At 37.3% G+C, this 20575-nt stretch overlaps 1 protein-coding gene across 1 annotated transcript; it reads left to right on the top strand.

Moving 5' to 3' along the window:
- The first annotated feature begins 1037 nt into the window (after positions 1 to 1037).
- On the top strand, positions 1038 to 10921 carry LOC121856642. The gene is made up of 3 exons (XM_042352291.1): positions 1038 to 1238; positions 7734 to 7851; positions 9381 to 10921. Exons 1-3 carry the CDS (start codon positions 1053 to 1055, stop codon positions 9830 to 9832), a joined length of 756 nt encoding a protein of 251 aa, XP_042208225.1. The 5' UTR covers positions 1038 to 1052; the 3' UTR covers positions 9833 to 10921.
- The last annotated feature ends 9654 nt before the right edge of the window (positions 10922 to 20575 follow it).

Genomic DNA, 20575 nt, shown 5'->3' with positions numbered 1-20575 from the left:
GAAATATTTAATTCCTCAATTCATGGTAAAGGATTATATTTGGACCATTGTGTTGTAGACAAGAGCGAATTTTGTTCCTATTAGGATACAGTGATGCTTTTGTTGTCAAATTTTCAAATTGGTCTATTGGTAGTAGTTATTCTGTATAATATATTGCATTATTTGGTTTTGTGTATTCATGTATTTTTAGTGAAAAAGCTTAAATATTAATTTCCCAGTTTCTTGCATAATGCAGGTTAGAGCAAGACTTCAATCTGTCATTTGTTTTCATAAACTGTAACACCAGATGAGAATGCTGTAGTAGGTTATTAGGTATTAATATTTTATTTAAACCAATATTTTTGCTCACAGGAGACATACACAGCAGGTGATGGGCACAGACACTGCATTTAGACAAAAACTAGCGAGGAGAAAAGATCCAGCAAGCACGCAGGACTTTAGCAGTATCACGCAGAACACCAGTCTCAGAGCCAATAACATACATGAACGCAGAGGCATTACTGGAGGAATCGAAGGTTAGTTTGAAGAAATAGCTTTATGCATTGTCTTGGCGACATTGCCTTTTTCTCTGGCATCTGGAACATTTATGTCCTAAAACTGATTTTATTCAGCAAATATCAGATGATTTTATTCAACAAATAGAATCCCTTTATACTGGCGGGGTTATAAGAATCTCCCAATAAGTCAGAATAATTAGTGAAGAGTGGTTATAAGAGTGTGGGTTTTATATACATCTTTATATTCAATGGTTTTTGTCATTTCTCAACATTTTCTACACTTTAATTACACCATTTTCCCAATCATTTCCTCTGAGGTTCTGTTGCCCTGATTCACCCCATGTACACACACTAAGAAAATTATCCACCCACACTGTGTGAAACAATATGACACCACAAGCAAAGATTTTTGACAATCCTACCTACAGTAGGTAACACAGGTCATATTGATCATTTCGAAACTCACTGTGCATTTGAAGGATGTTCTTGCATATTTAAAACAAATTTTCGTGCATTTTTAAAGTGCAGTTTATTTATGAGTTTGACTGTTAGTTTATGACTTTTTATGATCAATCCCAGCAGACCAAGGGCAACTTGGGAACACCTCTCGGAGTGCGAGTTGGGAGCGGCACTATTGTCAGGGGGCTACGTTCAGATCAGCTCTTACTTCACAAGATGCAGAACGCCCACAACACCCACACTAATACAAGTCTCAACAGAATAGAAACATTCACAGAAAAAGTTAGTACAGTATATTCTTTAATTTGTTTGTAGTGTTTAGCTTCATTTTATGCAGAAGCCATGTGTGGATGTTTGCAGAATGTAGCCACATTTTGTCTTTATTTTTTATTTTAAAAATGGATATTTGGTGTAAATACTAACACAGTACAATATTCACTTTGTATATTATGTATGCAAGTGGAGGATATGAGCAAATGTTTTAATATTTCTGCTGGTACCTTAACTCTGGACTGTCTTTTCTACACATCATAAAACACTATTACAGTGGTCCCTCGGTTAACGAACGCCTCGGTTAACGAAATTTCAGTTACCGTATATCTCGGCTTATAAGACGAAATTTGAACATTAAAAAAATCTGCCCAAAGTTAGGGGGTCGTCTTAAGCAACAAATATAAAATTCTTACATCTTAAATATTGTGGTTTACTGTGTCAGAGTGGTGATGGAAACATCGTAAGCCACTCACAAAGTCCTACCAGTAATTATTTTATACTGAAACTTACGTTTGGCAAGCTGGATTCAAATTAAGATTACCGGTATATTAAAATAATAAAAATGTATTATAAACCTGTCTAACATACCGTAAAAGAGAATTATACCCCTGTAATAAACACAGCTATCATCACACACCCCTCCCATTTGCCAGTGAGGAGACAAGAAAGGGAAAGTGACCGCGAGATTGGGCTATTTTTAGCCGTGGAGGTGGTCAGTAATGCATATCGGTATATTTACTGATAATAATACTTCTATAAATAATTAATTTAAAATTTATTTTTTTACAAGGAATATTCAGTAAATGACTGCATTAATTCTTGAAACTACTGACAGTTAAATACAGACGCTTAAGTGACGTCACTAGTGTTTACACTACACCAGCTGGTAACATTTGATGCCATTACTTGAGGTGAATTGGCCTTATTTTAAGTAACTAACCATAAATAAATACAAAAAGTAAAAAAAAGATCAAAAGTGAGAAATAATATACTGTATGTATGTTGTGTTGTCAAAGTTAGAGGAACAATTCAAACTGCAATTGTGTGTAAATGAGGCAGAAAGTCAGGTCAGCGCTGAACCTGGGACTTGGTCACAATTTTCGTGATGCCATATGGCAGCAGGGTCTACCATTAGACAACACATTATGCTTCCAATATCTTCCCAGGCGGTAGTATCTACCTGTTTGGTAGCTGCCTACTACCTACACAATTTTTAGTAATATTACTTTGATACATGATAAATTAGACAATGAAAATAAACATCAAATTTAATTACCAAGACGCTTCCCATTGGCAGCTGTAAGAAGAGGGGGAGATGGGCTATTTATAGCTCGTCTTTGTGTCTAAAGTGACCAGTACCCTAATGCACCATAAATACGGTAATTCATTTAACATTTATTTTTTGTACATATATTTTGTTGTATATATATATATATATATATATATATATATATATATATATATATATATATATATATATATATATATATATATATATATATATATGTATGTATATATGTGTATATATGTATGTATATATGTATGTATATATGTATGTATATATTTTATGTATGTATATATTTATGTATGTATGTATGTATGTATGTATATATGTATGTATATATGTATGTATGTATGTATGTATGTATGTATGTATGTATGTACAATCCGAAAGGGATGATGGATTAGTTGGAAGTGTATCCGTAAAGAAAAACAAATATTTACTTTATACGTTACGTCAATGTTTGGCAACTATAGTTTCCGTCACGACAATATTCTCATTAGGCTGGGTCTGGGAGTGAAGCTCTGCTCACTACATTGAATATTATTTATCACTACGCGTCAAAGAGTACATTACAAATCATACTAGCATAAAAACACACTGAGTGAAGCTCTGTAATTATCTCAATATTAAGTAACACTAACCACCGATTTCGAAGCATAACTCACGGGACACAAACATATGGGGATTGGTGGTTGATCGGGCCAGGCCGGGGCTTTGCGGGGCGGGGCACGGAACGGCGGGGCGGGGCAGGGATGGGAGGAAGGGTAAGGAGGGTGAGGTGAGGATTAGGACAGGGAGGAGGATGTAGGTTAAAAGACATGTATGTATGTATATATATATATATATATATATATATATATATATATATATATATATATATATATATATATATATATATATATATATATATATATATATATATATATATGTATGTATGTATGTATATGTATGTATGTATGTATGTATGTATGTATGTATATGTATGTATATATGTATATATATATATATATATATATATATATATATATATATATATATATATATATATATATATATATATATATATATATATATATATATATATATATATATATATTATGTTTGTGTAATAAATGTATGTAGTAAGTACATACCGGTAACCTTTTTCACTCAAATCCTAATGAAACACCACAATTAGAATACGGTGGTTGCTGTTGAACCACCTGTTGTATAAATAGTCGGAACACAGTCACACCACCGAGACGAGGGAACACTCCCACCACCGATCGTCCGTATAAATGAAAGAAAATACTTGCAGTGTGTTTAATATGTTACAGTATATTATAAATAAATAAATAAACAAATAAATCGGTAAATCCATTTCAAGTAAATGGAAAAATTTTACTCGACACAGACATTAGTTCCAGTTACCGGTAAATAGCAGACGCTTCAGTGACGTCACTAGTGTTTACACTACACCAGCGGGTAATATTTGATGACATTACTTGAGGTGAATTGGCCTTATTTTAAAAAACCAAGGATGGTTGGTAAAGGACTACTGAGTCAGTGGGTAAGTGTCACATCTGGGGTACTGGTCTTATACAGCAAATAGAGCTCAAAAGCTACTTTTTAATTGGATATTTGGGGGGGCCGTCTTATGCACCCCGACGCCTTATAGGCCGCGATATACGGTAACGAAAAAAATTCGGTTAACGAATTCCTTACGAATTCCTCTCTACATGTTTTCGCTTGCTCATCAGCTGGAATATTAGTCCGCCAATACAGTAATCGGTTCTTAGGCTTAAATTCGTTCCCATTTGAGTAAATATTCCAAATATATTTTCCAAGTTTTATATTAAAATTTTTAGTCATTTTAACAATTATTTAACATAATTGAAGTACAAAAAACTAGTTTTTAGTGCGCCAAACAGCCACTTGACTCACCCAGCATGGCGTCAGTTTATGTCTCTGTTCAGTGGAGATAACATCTTGCTTGAGACTCTCTTGAACATAAACTATTTTTACAGTACAATTATTGGTCATTCTGAAATTAATTTAACATATTGACAATATATAGTGCAGTGCAGTGTTGATATAAAGAAAATAATGTTGAATTACACCTAGTGAACTTAAAATTTTATGGGTGAAATTACGGCATGAAGCATGGGGTGATTTCTCTTCCACCCCCACTTCCTTCTCTTCTCCCTTCTCCACCCCCACTTCTAATTCCCATCATCATCATCAACCAGGAGCCTTCTACATACACATCTTAAAGTAAGTGTACTTTACTGCATTTATTTTTACTTTGTATGTAATTTTCGGTGAGTTTAAACCAATTACCCAAAATCCCATTGAAACAATGGTTTTGGTTAAAAAAATTTCGGTTAACGAACGACCTTCTGGAACAAATTGTGTTCGTTAACCGAGGGACCACTGTACTTCCCGTTTTGAGATTTCTGAACCCAATGATCCACCCCACACAAAAATGGACAGGAATTAGATAATTTAAGAAAGGACGATATAGTGGATTATGTTAAGCCGTACTAGGCTGTACAGTACTGTACATAGAAAATTAAAATGAAGAATGAGTTACAGGAGAAGAGGAGTGAAAGCCTGGAGGTGAAGAAGGAACTCAAGAGATGGTTGTATGCTTCCTACTTTAATATATGGCAATGAATATGGTCGATGAATGGAGTAGTATTCTTCAAAATTCAAGTTAGAGAGATACACTGTAGTTACCCTAAGGATACAAGGTGATAGTTGAGAGTGTGTATGTGAACATTGTATCAGGTACATTAGGTACTGTGAAGGAAAATGGCCTGTACATTATGGGAGAGGATGATGGAATGTTTATTTACAGATGTATAAAGTTTTGGATACTGAATACAGTAAGTAATTTTTTTTTAATGTCTTGTCCACTTCATTTTTTATTTGATATTTACCAGTATTATTTATACAATTTTAAATCATAAAAAGTTTTACCACTGATGACATTTTGCTGTTGATCAAGTTGATAACCTTTAATAAAAATCACCCAATTGTAATGATGCAAGAAAGACTTCATGGATGGGATAATTTACATGAACTTGGGAAGGAACTAAGAACATGTAGAAACATAATTAGACAGAACAGATGCATTCATATATGTACAATACAGTAATGTATCTGGAAATAAATAGAATGCAACTGAGTAAGGTATTAACTCAAATTTATGAGCTTAACCTCCACAACAAAGAGCTTTAGGGATGTCACTCTGATTATATATGCCAATTTTGAACCTTATGGCTCAATCTGTTCATGAGATATTGACAGTACTGACCGCCCTAGCCATGCCAGTCAGAGTACGGTAATACTGTACAGTCATGGAAAATTTTGTGAAGACCAGAGTAAAAATAAACTATGGGGTACAGTATTAGATTTCAATGTAGTGGGATTTGGGGAGGATTAATGAAAGAGAAATGAAATTGGATTGTTTTTTGTTTTTGTTTTTCTTGATAGCAATTGCTGCTGAATGTAAGATATGGTGAGAAATGAATGTATACATGCACACACATACCTACATTGTATGTTCCCTTAATTTTTTTCTTTCTTTCATTCTGACAGTTGTAAAGGAGTTGTTCTGATATACTTCCCTTCTACGTGTATAATAAAATGACTTCTTGAAGCATTTATAGGTCCACTAAATTTTAATAATTGGGGTTAAATAAATGAAAACACTTGTACAACACAAGATAACTTGTACAGGTATATCCCAATAACCGACACATATGGGGGACCGGGAAAAGTCGTTGGTTAGTGAATCAACGGTTACTGAAGCAATTAATCCCATAAGAATATAACAAATTCTGGGGGTTAGGGACCGGCCACCCTCCAAAAACTCCCATCTACTCTTGTTATATCTCTGTTGTGCACACTATAAAGCAAGAAAATTAAACAGACATATAAAGCAAGCATAATAAGCCTTAAATAATCAATGTAAAGCATAAATTGGGACTTACATGTATTTACCTGTGTTGAGGATGGTAGACAGGCTAAGGTGGCAAGTTCAAGTCTCTACCAAACTTTGCTGGTCCATCACCACTCTTAGTATGCCTTATCACATCACATAAGAGGGGCAGCACAAGAGGCACTATCACTGGGGCATTTTGGCATGACACACGAAGTCGGAAATTACAAAAAAAATCACAAAGTCAGAGACACATGGGAAGTGTAAACAATAGCACAGAGGCAGGAATGAGCAAGAGGCAGCACCCATAGCCCTCTCATAGCAAGAATTCGCACCATGCCACCACAACCCAAATTCAAATCAACTCTGCCACTCCTCTCCTGATTGTCGGATCTCCAGGGTATCAACGAAACTTGTGTAGTATTTCCCCTAAATGTAACCCGTTTTTGGGGTATACTTGTTTTCAAAATATACTGAATCTCAAGAATTCTCTCTAAATAGTCATAATTTTGTCACCTGAAGAGAGAAGAAAATGAAGTGAAACAATAAAAATATATAATACACCACCATGAGATGAATGTCCAGACAAATTAGCTTCAGGAGGGAAAGTAATAAACAATGAGGCAAGATGTGGGTACAGGTATTTCTATTAATTTTGTGATGCATATCCTGTTGCTGTACTATATGCACTTGCACCACTGTCCCCATCACTTTTTGAGGATTCTGCCACCCATGATACATCTCACACAAAATGGAAGGAGAGTAAAGAAAATTTAAAATAGAATGACTATGGCTGCACTTTTTTATTCTTGCTCACATAACCAGGAAGATATTTTCTTAATTATCTAATGGCCAAAGCATTATGCGGTAGCAGCCATGTTGCAGGGAAAGATCCTATGTCATTGAAGACGACATCCAGCCTTAGGAAGTATTGGGTAAAAAATGTCTAAATATCACCTTGCTTGTATTAACAAGATGTGGTAAAATAAATAGGAATGCCAAACATCAGAAAATAAAAATAAATGTATGTAGTTTTCATTCCGTTAAAGGTATTGTCTTTGCTCCATTCCCATTTTTTGTGTAGGATGGATCAAGTGAAAGACACCTAAAAGGGAGGAAATAGCAAGAGGGGAGGAGTGCAGAAAAAAATGAGATAAAGCAACAAACAAGTGACACTGGATTATACAGAGCCTCTTGATTTATTAAATACAGGTATATGAAATTTATCTGATTTTCAGTAAAACTTAAAAATTCTACAATGCATTCTAATGATGTCAATTATTTTCTTCTGCAGAATGTTGGAGGTCACGAGTCAGTGAGGGGTGCCAGCTCCGTCGTATCTCTCACATCTCAGCGGGGATTGACAGTCAGTATAAAAAACAACATTGCTTCACATCATTCACAACACAATGGTATGTATGATTTAGTAGGCTGTTCAGTTCAAGTTTTGTTATTTATCATTGTTGATTGACAGAATTTACCAAGAACCAAGGATGATCTTAGCTTAGATTAATTTTTATGGCTAGTACAGAGTACAAAGTATTGGAGTTTGGAAAACAGAAGTATTGTTCAGTTATATGTTTATGTATTATAATATGAATATTAATAGAAGTCTGACAAAAGTGAAGTAGAACCCTGAGTTCAACAAGATACTGTACTGTACTGGGTAATCAAGACACCTCTTGAATGTGGACTATTTTTTTCTCAGGTCTGTATGTATATTATGTATGCTGGATTATATATTATGTATGTATATTATGTATGTGCTCCATTTATGTATTATTCATTCAGCCTAGCTAGCAGCGTGTGGCAATGTTATTACCATATCCCACATGCTTAATTAATGTGCCTGGCGACGTATGGAAGCTGCTAATGTATCACTTGCCATACGTCGTCTATAGCAGTTGACCAGGAGCCTAGCTGAGGAGTGCTACCCCCCCTCTGTGTACATACTCTTATCCAGTAAACCGAACCTACAAAACTATACAGGTGTTTGTATGTATATTATGTATGCTGGATTATATATTATGTATGTATATTATGTATGTGCTCCATTTATGTATTATTCATTCAGCCTAGCTAGCAGCGTGTGGCAATGTTATTACCATATCCCACATGCATATATGCATACATAATATACATACAAGGTCCATACATTTTACTGCAACTTTGCCTTAAATATTAAGAAGATAATTTAGACCTTTGCTGATCATAAAATGCAGACATTTTTAACTGTCAAACACCACAAAAGTCTTAATATTCAGAACACTCGACAGCATGAGACACACACCTACCAGTCACAAGTAACTTGTTCATATAAGTGGCATTGATAGTCTGTAGCTAAGCATGCATTGGGCAGTGTATCAGAGTTCAAACATTATGACCATGGTAGGAGGGACTAACTAACACACGTACTGTAGTCGGTGCTGGAATTTTCTTCTTGAAGCAAATATCACTTAAGGTTAGAATAAAGAGTCCAAGTCAAGCATGTTGAGTATAGCCCTGGTCAGATATAATTTTTTGTACTGTATATAATTCTTTATATTGAAAGTTTAAATATTTTTAATAAATTATCTGAACTAAGATGTTTTTTGTGTCCATATTTGCAAAAGAGGACACCTCATTAAAGCTGACACTTAATGAAATTCCCAGTGATGTCTTGATCACTGTGGTTTGATGGGAGTACAAAATTCTTTCCAAAATCTTTTTGTAGCTAGGAGTAAGGATATAACGTACTATTTTCAGGATCTGCACCCAAACATAACATAAACCAACTGTGATGTCATCCTACCTACAGTATTTTACCCACAGCCTGTCAAACCCAGCTTATCTTAACCTCTTTCGGGTCTGAGTCTAGTTACAGTATTAGTATTTTCTGAGTGGTTGGGCTCTTTTTCTTTGTTATTCAGTCCATTATAACTAAATTGCATTAATATTTCAGGTATTGCTCACCGGAATAGACCACGCCTCAACAGAAACAGAATGAACCAAAATGCATCCAGCAATTATGCTTCAACAACATTTACAGTTGTAAATGATCGTGTTTACCCTCCACCAGAGCCCCCTTTCCAGATGTCTAAAGATCCTCCCAGAAGACCCATCAAACATAATATAATCTCCAATAGGGATCCAAGAGCTAGAATGTCAATGCCCATGACAAATGTAACTCCAGAAAACTTGCGATCCATGCCAGAACCTCGATCCATGCCAGAACCCCATAGGCAAATATTGGATCCCAAAGTACAAAAAGAAATAGCGATGCTTCAGGGGAAAGAGGAGGTGTCATTAAATAATGGTCCCGGGCCAGGAGTAAAGGGGTTCAGACACATCCCCAGCCAGACTACTCGATCCCTCAATGAACGCTTTACTGAAGAGCGAATGGTAACCGCTTAACATATAACTCTCTGTCGTTTTAATAAATATGCTTCATTTATGAGAGTAAAAGTTCACTGTGTTGACTTTAAGCTTTTATGCTCATTTGTTTGCTTGGTAGCTCTGTTGTTGGTGAAATAAATTTTATAAATAGAAACTTTTTTAAGTTAAAATGCAAGTTTTTGTGCACTTCGGTGTTAACTTGTCAATCTTATTTATTGTCTTCATTGGTAATATATTTCTATCCTACTAATACATCTGTATGCCCTTTAATGTATACATGGTTTCAGTTGTTCTGTACATTATATTAAATGTAAATTTATGATATTTATCAATAAGCTTTATGATTTACACAAGAGTATATTTCAGCATGACAATCTGTGTCTTTTAAGCTCATGTACTGCACAGAATTATTTTTGTGTTCTATTCATACAATGGTAAAATGTATTTTATGTCCCTCAATAATATCCTCTAATCATTAGAGTAATTTTTTGTGTGGAATTACAGCCAACTACTGGCCAAAATGTATTAATTGTCAAGTTATGAACCTATTGATGGCAGATCTCTCATATACTGTACCATGCATGAGGCAGTCTGCCATGAATTTAAGATAAACATTCTACTTTGTTTAGTCAGTCATGGGCACTCAATTTTTTCCCACTCTTGCAAGACTTTTCTTGCCTTGGTGCAAAGTGGCCAGAATAAAGAGCCTCGGAGATATCCTCTCATATGCTATCTTTCATTAATTTTAACTGACATTTATTTGATTAGGTGTTAAGTTTTGTTGTTTAATAATTTATTGCATTTGTAAGACATTTGCAATGCACCAGTTATATGATTCAGACATGAGTTTGGATGTAAGGAGGGGGGCCCCCAAATTCGCTGGGGTTTGATTCTCAAAATGGCCGCAAATCGGCAAATAACATTTGCGGACCCAGGGGGGGAGGGGGGTACATTTTTACTTGTGTACAAAGAAATGGATATTCCCTTTATGGGTTTGATCTTAGGAAAATTATTTCTTTTACCTGTATTGTATATGTGTGTGTGTGTAGACACAAACACACACACACACACACACACACACACAATCAAGGGAAATACTCTCACAAATAATCAGAAACAAATTTATTAAAAATGTGAGTCTACCCTTAAGTTCATGCTTTATTAATAAAGTCATAAAGCATGGACTTGAGGGTAGACTCACATTTTTAATAAATTTGTTTCTGATTATTTGTGAGAGGATTTTTCAGTTATTTTTTTGTATGTGTTTTGTGTGTGTGTGTCTACACACATATATTTACAATACAGGTAAAGAAAATTACTGTCTCTAGAACAAATGGCTCCCTGTCCCAGCCGCAAAACTGCCGGCAACTTTTAAACTACCCACAGACATTCTTGGGTACATCCAGAGTGTCATCTACAAATAATAGAGGATCGCGAAAAAAAAGTCCGTGAACTTGGGGGGCCTTCTGTACATTTTATTAAAATTAGTATAATGTATACAATAGGAGTTTTAATAACAAGTTTGATAAGGATACCTAACTAACAAATGTTTAGTGCAGGACTGTGTTGTGCAAGGTTGCAAGTTAGTCATTTTAAGATTATCTGTGCCAGATATTATGAGTTTTGAGAGCACCTGAGCCAAAGTGTAGATGTTATTTTTACATTAAAAGGAATGGACCTTTCATAAGGATTTTCATTTACAACATCTCTCAATTCATAATTTGTGTATTACTGTATTACATTTCAGTGACTTAAACACTGAACTGAAGTACCTGTACCATTAGACTACACCTGACATCCTACATTAGCAAGGCAATTAAGGTGAAGGGAGAGACGTGATCAAACATTTTCTTGATTAGCATGTTTGTACAATGGTACCTAATTACCCTCTCAAAGACACATGTTTACACTTACCAATACTTATACATTTGGTTAATTAGATGCAGAAAACCCTTCATGGATGAAATGAGAAGTAAGTACAGTACAGGGGCAATAGGATTACAGACTGGGAGAGAATGGGTGAGATATGGTGAAATAGACATCACAACACAGGAGGAAGAAATGTGAGAAAACTTCTAAAGTATAAGTTTGAAGCATAAGTCATGAAGTATAGTGATGTGGTAAATAAAAGTGAGGGAGATAGCATGCTGGAATTAAAGTTAAAAATGTTTATGGTTCATGGAAAAGGGACCAGTACAGTATCAGAGGATTGTGGACAAAGGCTAAGGTGAGTTATATGAACGAGTGTACTGTAACAATTAAAGAGGAACAAGTCTATTTGAGTCTAATTGGAAATGTAGAATGCTACTTATAGTGAAGAGTCTCACAGAGACACTTACAGGCAGGAATCTAGATGTTAGAACCACTTAAAGAGGCCAGAGCAGATGATATATTGGTCACACATACTTTGCCACACTTAAGGTTTAAGAACATAGGAAAATAAGGAGTCTGCAATAGGCCGGTTGGCCTGTGTATGGCAGCTCCTGTTGAGAGTTACTACCACTCTCTATCATCCATGAATCTATCTAGCCTCCTTTTGAAACTTTCGAGAGTTCCCGCACTCACTACAAAGTTGCTAAGCTTGTTCCACTCGTCCACCACCCTATTTGTGAACTAGTTTCTTCCTATCTCCCTCCTAAACCTAAACTTATCCTACTTGAATCCGTTGCTCCGAGTCCTATCCTGCTCGTATTATAAGAACTTTATCTATATCCCCTTTATTGATTCCTTTCACCCACTTAAATACTTTTATCATATCTCCCCGCACTCTTCGTCTTTCTAGGGAATGCAAGTTAAGTTTCTTTAACCTATCCTGATATGGAAGGTTTCTAAGTCCCGGAATCATTTTTGTCATTCTTCGCTGCACCGACTCTAGTGAATTTATATCCATTCTATAATAGGGGCACCAGAACTGAACCGCATAATCGAGGTGTGGCCTGACTAGCGCAAGATATAGTTGCAATAAGACCTCTGCACTCTTGTTACTTACACTTCTAGATATAAAACCCAATACTCTGTTTGCCTTATTTCGAACATTAACGCACTGTTTTCTAGGCCGTAGGTCCGGGCTTACAAGTACCCCTAGGTCTCTTTCACAAGTCGACTTCTCTAGGTTGATGTTGTTAAGGCTGTATACATTATCAGTATTTGTTCTTCCAATATTAAGTACGCTGCACTTGCTGGTGTTGAATTTCATTTGCCATTTTTCAGACCACCCCTGCAGTTTATTTAGATCCTCCTGTAATGCATTTGCATCCTGCCCTGAATTAATCTGCCGCCCTATTTTGGTGTCATCCGCAAACTTGCTTATGTCACTGCTGATCCCAGTATCTAGATCGTTTATGTAGATTATGAACAAGAGTGGGCCTAGTACTGACCCCTGGGGAACCCCACTGGTTACACGGCCCCACTCAGATTTAACACCATCTACGCTGACCCTCTGCGTTCTATCGGTGAGCCATGATTTTATCCAATTTAAAACTTTCCCCTCGATACCATGAGCCTTAATTTTTCTCAGAAGCCTCTGATGCGGCACTGTCAAATACTTTGCTAAAGTCTAAGTAAATAACATCGTAATTTTCGTTATTACCTACTACCTCGAAGACTTTCCTAAAAAACGTCAGCAGATTTGTTAGACAAGATTTTCCCTTTGTAAACCCATGTTGAGAGTCGTAGATTAATTTGCTTTTCTCTAGATGCGATTGGATGCTATCTGCTATAATTGATTCAAGAAATTTCCCCACTACTGACGTCAAACTGATCGGCCGGTAATTTGACGCTGATGCTCTGTCTCCCTTTTTGAATATGGGTACTACATTTGCCTGTTTCCACAAGTCTGGCACAACTCCCGTGTCTAATGATTTTGTAAATAAGTTTACGAGGGGTCCGCTAATCTGTTCCCTACACTCTTTCAAGACTCGAGGGAAAATTTTATCCGGCCCTGGGGATTTTGTTTTCTTTAGTTTATTTATCTTCTTAAGAACATCCTCTTTTCTGATAGTGATATTCTTTAATTTCTCTTCTTCCTTTCCCTTAAATATCAGTTCCACCTCTGGAATTTCATGGCAAATTTCTTCTGTGAAAACTGATAAGAAGTAGCTGTTCAATGCGTTGCTTATTTCTTCACTGCTATTTATCACTTCTCCCCTCCCTGACTTTAAAGGCCCAACTTTGTCCTTGACCTTTGTCCTATATACCTGGAAAAATCCCTTGGGATTTGCCTTGGATTCTCTTGCTATTGTGATTTCATAGTCTCTCTTTGCTTTCCTTACATTTTTCTTAACATTCCTAGATAGTTCATTATACCTATTTATGAGCTGCTCCTCCCCTCCCTTTAATTTTTTATATATTCCTTTCTTTATTCCTATGTCATGTTTAAGTTTTCTGGTCATCCACCTTGACTCATTCTTATTTGACCTAATTTTTCTGTATGGTATATTTTGTTCTTGTGCAGATTTTGTGGAACACTTACTTGTCTCTGGCAAATTTATTGTGTGCATCAACTTTCAGATCACTTGTGTCCATTTAAATGGTGTTAGTGGCAGTAACCCTTGTCATGTAATGTCATAACTCATGTAATATGGTGTGTTACAGGGAGAGTTAATACTGTATAATATGGTGTGTTACAGGGATAGTTACTGTACTGTGGAAATAACATTCTCAGAAAAACTTCAAGAAAACTGGAGTTACATATTACAGTTTTTGTGGTGTTGATACTGCTGTTAGATGATTTACTGTATAATATAACAGTATAATACAGTCTTGTAAAATATTGTAATTTTAATATTGCATGGTGATACTGGAGGATGTTGTAAGCAGTGTAGAGTGTTAAAAGAGGTTATAGGATGTAAAAGGGTGTTATAGTAATGTATAAGGTGTGTCTAGCAGGGGTTCCCAAGGGAGAAAATACAGAATTCCTTAATGGGTGTAATGGTCAGCATCCTCGCCTCGCAAGCGAGTGGACCCGGGTTCTATCACCGGGCAGGGTGAAACTATGGGCAAGTTTCTTTACGCCATTTGCTTCTGTCTACCCAGCAGTAATTGGGAACCTAGATGTTAATCGATTTGCAGAACGTGTTCCGGGGTAATGGTTAGCCAGTGCAGCTGGCAAGTTGTCTGGTCTTCTCTGACTGTTCCTTGACACTAGGTCATGCAACAAGTTAACTTAGGGTGTGGCTGTTGGCAACAGCTTCTACACCTTAAACAAATTCACGCCTAGGTGGCCCTTGGGCCCGCCATCCTCGTTACACGAGGGGCAACCATTATTATTATTATTATTATTATAGAGTGTATGGCATTATAGGGTGCAGATTGTAGAGTGTTATAGGGTACAGGGTGTAGAGTTAGAGGGCACAGGGTTATAGGACACAGGGTTATAGGATACAGGGTGATAGGGTAGTACAAGGTTATAGGGTGCAGGGATATGTGGTACAGGGTTATAGGGTGATAGTGGGTGATGGTGACCTTGCTTGTTTTTTAAGTCCGCTACCACAAAAAAAAAACTGTAGGGTGTGGTCCTAACAACCTTCTAGGGCCGTCTGACACACGAAAGAGGAGAAGGAAGAAGGAGGGGTAGGAAAAAGAAGTGGAGTAGGTGGTGGGTAAATTACATGTGTCACCCCTGAGTAATTAAATACTAATGAGGGCATATCCTGCTCCTTTTCTCTTTCTCTCTCTCTTTACCTCACTTTCTCCTGGAAAGTTCTAAATAACAAACAAGTAAGAGGAGGAACTAGATGGTAAAATAAGGAGAGAGAAGAATGTCACTGAGACGATATATTATCCTCCCCAAGTAGGATGACTGGAGGGAGTCCCAAGAATGGATGGTAGATAGTTAAAATGGAAGAGTTATGTAAGCAACTAATATGAGAAGGAATTGTTTGATGAGAGAAATTTGTCCATAATGGTAGTAGTGGTTCATTTACTACTGGTAATAATAATAATAATAATAATAATAATAATAATAATAATAATAATAATAATAAAAAACAACTAACAAATACGTATATAGTACTGTACTATACACGTACCGATATTAATAACGCAAGATCCATAATTAACATATAGTAACAATATACAGTACACAACTACCACAAAAATAAATTGTGCCAAGTCTCAAAATCACTCGAGAAAACTAAAATCTCGTATCATTTATCTCTTGTGGGTGATAAGTATATTCTCAAAGATGGGATACACACTTAAAGACAGTTGTTGAAGCGTAGTAAATAATAATATTAATGGTTGCCCCTCGTGTAACGAGGATGGCCAGCACAAGGGTCACCTAGGCGTAAATTTGTTTAAGGTGTAGAAGCTGTTGCCAACACAGCAACTACACCCTAAATTAATAAGTTGCATGACCCAGTGTCAAGGAATAGTCCAAGAAGACCGGACAACTCGCCAACTGCAATAGCTAACCATTACCCCGGAACACGATCTGCAAATCGATTAACATCCAGGTCCCCAATTACTGCTGGGTAGACAGAAGCAAATGGCATAAAGAAACTTGCCCATAGAGTCACCCTCGCTTGTGAGGCGAGCATGCCAACCATTACACCACAGGTCACAGTAAATACGGACTAATAGACGGGATAGAAACACAAACTTTATATAAAACTGAAGATATTCGTAAAAAATACTTTACACTGGGGCGCACCAAAGACGAGATGCGAGATTGGATATATCGTACAGTATAATATTGATGAAGATTTATAAATAAAGAATAAGAATATAATTTGGTTGTTAACATTTGCAAGAATATATAAATATGTACTGTACTGCTTAATATTATTAAAACTGTACATCACTAGGAAACAATTTAAGAGAATAATTTGTAAATATGTATTATATAAATACGAATAAATATACTGTAGACACACACACACAGACAGACTAATGAAGGGTGTGGTTAGCGGCCTTCTCAGCTCCGTTATACAGGCGACCCACAACACCTGATCAAAGTGTGAAGTAGCAGCCAGCCATACCACCACCACCATGATGGATATACCAAAAAGATGATAACGTGTGGAATAGAAAATAAAGGAAAATTGTGTTTAATTGGACTTTAGTCTTGTATTTTTGAAATTAAAATATATTATTATTATTATTATTATTATTATTATTATTTTAAATGTTGTTGGTGTCATAATTTCCATTATTGTCACTACAATTACGTTATAGTATTTTCCTACATCAGGAATTTACAAAGAGGAAATTAATAACAAACTAATTGAGACAAAGAGAGAGTCGTGTATGTGTGTGTGTGTATATGTGTGTATGTATGTGTGTGTATGTATATGTATGTGTGGTCATGCAGCTGGGAGGCGGGGTGTGGCTGTGGTGAAGTGGCCTTGTTGTCACTCCAGTTCTTGCTTGATGAAGGATGATTGTGTGATGGGAATGGAGGGGGTTAGGAGAGGGAGTGAGAAGGGAGAGGGAAGGGCGAAGGAAGGGATGGGAAAGGCAAAGGAAGAGGGAAGGGAAGGGAGAGGGAAAGAGGGAGGGGTGGGAGGCCATCTGGGAGTGTCTGGGAGAGTGCAGAGTTGGGCCATGATACAACACATTCCGAGACAGAGTCCGAAGCGTCCAGACACAGATGGCATCAGGGTAGCTTCGGTTACCCTGAACCACGGAGAGTCCAGAAATTCACTGAGCTTCTCGTATGGTGACTATTGCTCGTAACTGGAGGCGTAAGAGTGCCCCTAACTCTGGTTGACTTAAGCTGGCGTACAAAAATAATATCGAGTAATACTGTATCAGCAAAATTAAAGTGAACTACTTTACTTCAATTTAGATACGTTCATTTATTTTTAGTTAGGCGGCACAGTTACACAGAGACTTGACCTTAACTAGATACAGTATGTTCATCCATCCATCCACTCGCCAAGATGGAACAAGTCCACTTTCATCAAACCCCAAAGAAACTTATACAGTATACTGTCGATTCATTTACTACTACTACTACTACTACTACTACTACTACTACTACTACTATTACTACTACTACTACTACTACTACTACTATCCGCCGCATCGAACCTTCAAGAGAGCTCAGGCTCACAGCCAGCTCAGCCATGTTAATATTGTTATTATTATCCACTCTGTATCTGTATTTTTCTGGCAAAATAAACTGTTTCAATATCAATCGTCTAGAAATGCCTTAGCGTGATAGAAAGAGTTGAATTACACCATTCCCCGTCCCCCATCCCACCCACCCAGTACACCTATCCATAAGCAGACAGTCGTGGGGCCACGGTAAAGCCAAGTCTGTCTTCAACTCTCCTTCAACCCCAACCTTTACGTTGATCATCTTCGCCCTCATCTTGTAGTTTTTTTTCTCCCTTCTCCGCCTCCTCCTCCTCATCTTCGTCCTGGTGATCAGGAAAAGTTTGGAAATCTGATAAAAACAAGAGGTAAGGGAGGGAGGGAGGGCGTGGTGGGTGACCTTGCTCTCCAACACCACCCCGCTAACTTACACCTGTCTGCCACGCCCGCTGAGACGCACACGCTGATCCACATACACACGCACATGAAGGTTCCCTTGCGTACACAAAACTACACATACTAACACATACAGCTGTACAGACACTACGTTCTTAAGACCGGGGAACGGGGGGAAGGGAAGGGGGGAGGCGATTTAATCGATTTCTTGTGTCTGTGATGATATGCGCTTATCTATTTTGTGGTGGTGTGATGTGTTGGTGTTAATTTCAGGGTATACTTTAACTTTACTTTTATCCTCTTCACCACTGATCGGCTCGTTAGCCGCTTGGGCGATCGGTCACGTCTCTGTTACTTTTCCTTTTACTTTTATCCTCTTCACCAAATGATTGACTCGTTAGCCGCTTGGGCGATCGTTCACGTCTCTGTTACGCACTGATGGCAACTACTGGGCATGAACCGGCTCCTGAATGTAGTTTTTATTTTTTTTAAGACAGTGTTATAATAAATATTGGTGTTAACTTTGTTCTAGTGTTAAGGCTGTGCTATTATGTTTGTTAGGATTAGTGATGGTTTTAGTGTTAGTATTACTAGTACGGTAGTACCAGCATAAACGCGAGTGCTATTAATGAAAGCAGTAGTAGTACAGGTATTAGTTTCTAGCCAAGGGCTAGTTTTTAGTGTTATTATCAGTGTTTAGTACTCCTGCTCGTGTTCGTGCTAGTTATATCGTGTGTAATAACAACTGTGTTTGTTGTACTGTGGCATTTGTTAGTTACGACTGAGTAGACAAGATTAACTAGACACCCACGTAGTACCTTTCTGACGACACCTCCTTACACTGAATTCTCCAAGACTACTAATCAATTTTATTCGAGTTGGCGCGTCCACACTACTGACGGAAAGACTATATAGTCAAATTGTAGTTTCCATAAATACGGACGCATGTGGCGGGAGAGAGGAACAAGAACTAATTTACGTATCTCAAGAAAATAGTAGTATAAGAGCCAGACCACTACATGAGCACGGCCTTGATACACCTCTAACAAAATGAACCAATCCAGCAGGTTCCTCGTCCACCAGATCCACTTACTGCCTCATGTGTATGCTGGGCCACACCATAGATCAGCAGGGATTCCCCACCACCTGCCCTCAACCATTAGTTCTTCAGCCACAGAGGTCTGGAAGGAAAGTTATGGGAAGGTGGGAGACAGGCATAGTACTTCCAGCAGCCAGGTGGCAGGGCATCCCAGTCTCCTCCTTTCCACCCTCCCTTCCCTCTCGCCCTCCTTCCCTTCCTCCCACAACCTTATCTCTCAGACCTTATATATTTTCTCTCACCTTACACATATTCTCAACGACCATATCCACTGGAAAACAACACATGAGAGATCTGAACAAATTACACAGTTAAAACTGGGAATAAAGATAAATAACAGATCAGGAGTCATATTCATCCTGCAGGCTGTTGCCACAACTTGGTAATATGAAATGCATCTACAGTAGTTACAGCAGTTTCAATGCTGTTTGGCCATTTGAGTCATGTTTGTGACGTAACTAAAGTGAAATGAAGTTAGATGCGTTCTCCATCTACATTACGCTTAAATTTATCATCTACGCACGCTCAACATCCGGGTCCTGGAGGTATTGTAGGCGATTTAATCGTCTTATTGAATTGTGGTAAAAGATTAAAACCACAGACAAAGGGGGCTTGAGTCATAATTAAAGGTGCTCATTACTCACATGAGTTATATTCGTCCTGCCTCTAGACTCTCTAGAGCAGTTGCCATCGTCACCTGTAAGTACTCCCTGTGCTGTTTATCTGCGGTGACAACGCGAGAATAGCGAAATAGTAAGAGCCTGAAGTGACATCGGTAGCATTTGCGAACGAAAATTTACACGACACTACATCCTCAAGAGTTCGATTTATACTTTAAATTCTACCCGAATTTACTAGTGAAACGAAACCACCATTGTTACTTAACCCGCAGGATCATCACAGCACTGGACTAACGGTGTGCAGTGTCCTCCTCAGATAAGACAATTTAAGCAGATATAGAATCGGACCCAGATTAGATCATTGCATACTAAAATACTTTCTCTCGTCCTTGTAGACATACACTCCGTTTGTTTTTGTAGACTTTGCTTATCTTCTCAATTTGTCATTTTTCTACTCTGACAGGTCTTGCACCTTTGCACGTAGCTCAATATGTATCAGTGTTAGTTAGGTTAGGTTAGGGTTTGTCACAACACTCCGTGGCAGATCTGCAATTATGTATTAAATTTCACGTCATTATTGAACGTAAGTTATAATTATATACGAGG

This window comes from Homarus americanus, unplaced genomic scaffold (genome assembly GCF_018991925.1).
Source record: "Homarus americanus isolate GMGI-L3 unplaced genomic scaffold, GMGI_Hamer_2.0 scaffold47093, whole genome shotgun sequence".
Classification (NCBI taxonomy): domain Eukaryota; kingdom Metazoa; phylum Arthropoda; class Malacostraca; order Decapoda; family Nephropidae; genus Homarus; species Homarus americanus.
Note: the sequence above shows the minus strand (reverse complement) of the source record. Positions and strands in the feature narration are given on the sequence as shown.

What these genes read in the sequence shown, in the direction of transcription:
- LOC121856642 (XM_042352291.1), top strand. Translation starts at nt 1,053, where the DNA reads ATGACTTTTTATGATCAATCCCAGCAGACCAAGGGCAACTTGGGAACA. An exon ending in TAGAAACATTCACAGAAAAA is followed by an intron (nt 1,239 to 7,733) that starts GTTAGTACAGTA and finishes TTTCTTCTGCAG; the next exon opens with AATGTTGGAGGTCACGAGTC. An exon ending in ACATCATTCACAACACAATG is followed by an intron (nt 7,852 to 9,380) that starts GTATGTATGATT and finishes TTAATATTTCAG; the next exon opens with GTATTGCTCACCGGAATAGA.